A 1,010-nucleotide genomic window follows, 5' to 3' on the forward strand; every position below is an offset into this window, starting at 1 on the left:
CAGCTGGCATGGGGGGGTGGGCTGTTGGTGCATCTCGCAGCAAAGCGGGGCTGCTGCCGGTCGGCTGGGCAAATAAGTTGGCGGCTCACCGCTCTGTGCAGCCTTGGCAGCACGCGCCGGGCGCAGGCGGGAGAGCTCCAGCATCGTCGCCTCGTTGGCAGCGGCGAGGTCCGCTTCCTTGGCGGCGGCCTTGGCGGCAGCCTTGGCTGCCGCCTCGCGGCGGTGCGCCTTGCTCGCTGCAGGTAGCAAGGAGCAAGTGGGGGGCGTGGGGTCAGACAGGGTGCCCTGGGATTGGGAGGCGGGGGAGGTTCTGCCAGAATGCGCAGTCCAAGCGCAGGCGGCATGCCTGTGGGAGCATGGCAGGCCCGGGCCGGGCAGGGTTGCGCTAGCCATCACCGAAAGCATGAGGAGCAGCAGCACCCAGCGATGCAGTGCTGGCAAGGCGCGCCGCTGGCCTGGGCGGGGTGCATGCTGGTTGCTGCGCCAGGGCGGGTGATGCGGCGGGGCGGCATGCTCACTCTTCCTCGTCTCCGGAGTTGCCCCGGGCGAGCGACCGCCCATGGAGCGCTTGACCCCAGCCGTAACAGCCTGCGGCATGTTCTCGTCGCCGCGGCGGGCAGAGCCGCGTTCATAGGCTGGGTTGTCGGCCATCACGAAGTCAGCAGCGCCCTCGCAGGCGCTGCTGCCGTTGCCGCCAGCGGCAAGCGGGTTGGCGGCGGCCGCGTCGGCCAGCACCAGAGAGTATGGCACCGCGGGGTCCACCATCTTGCTGCGAGCATCCAGGAGGTGGGCAGGGTGATGGTGGGAGATGCGCTGAGAGGGAGTTTCAAAGCAAAGAGTTTTTTGAACTTGCAGCGTAGGGCCGGCGCCCTGGGCATCAGCTGGCTGGCCCCGGGCTGGCGCGCCTAGTGCAGGGGGTGCTCCTGTGAGCACAGAGTTCAGTGTGAGGGCCTGGGCGGACCTGGGGGAGGGCATTGATGGTCGCTTTCCTGCTCGGGGGGCGCCCGCAG

At 69.3% G+C, this 1,010-nt stretch overlaps 1 protein-coding gene across 1 annotated transcript in view; it reads right to left on the minus strand.

Moving 5' to 3' along the window:
- The window catches only part of CHLNCDRAFT_55660 (hypothetical protein), a gene marked incomplete at both ends in the record, with an annotated part of 4,236 nt that extends 3,471 nt beyond the window's left edge, over positions 1-765 (minus strand). The window contains 2 exons of the mRNA XM_005842718.1: positions 90-236; positions 519-765. Of these exons, the coding sequence (XP_005842777.1) occupies positions 90-236; positions 519-765 (394 nt within the window). The remainder of the gene's footprint in view (positions 1-89; positions 237-518) is intronic.
- Positions 766-1,010: the final 245 nt, after the last annotated feature.

Source organism: Chlorella variabilis (genome assembly GCF_000147415.1).
Source record: "Chlorella variabilis unplaced genomic scaffold CHLNCscaffold_61, whole genome shotgun sequence".
NCBI lineage: Eukaryota > Viridiplantae > Chlorophyta > Trebouxiophyceae > Chlorellales > Chlorellaceae > Chlorella > Chlorella variabilis.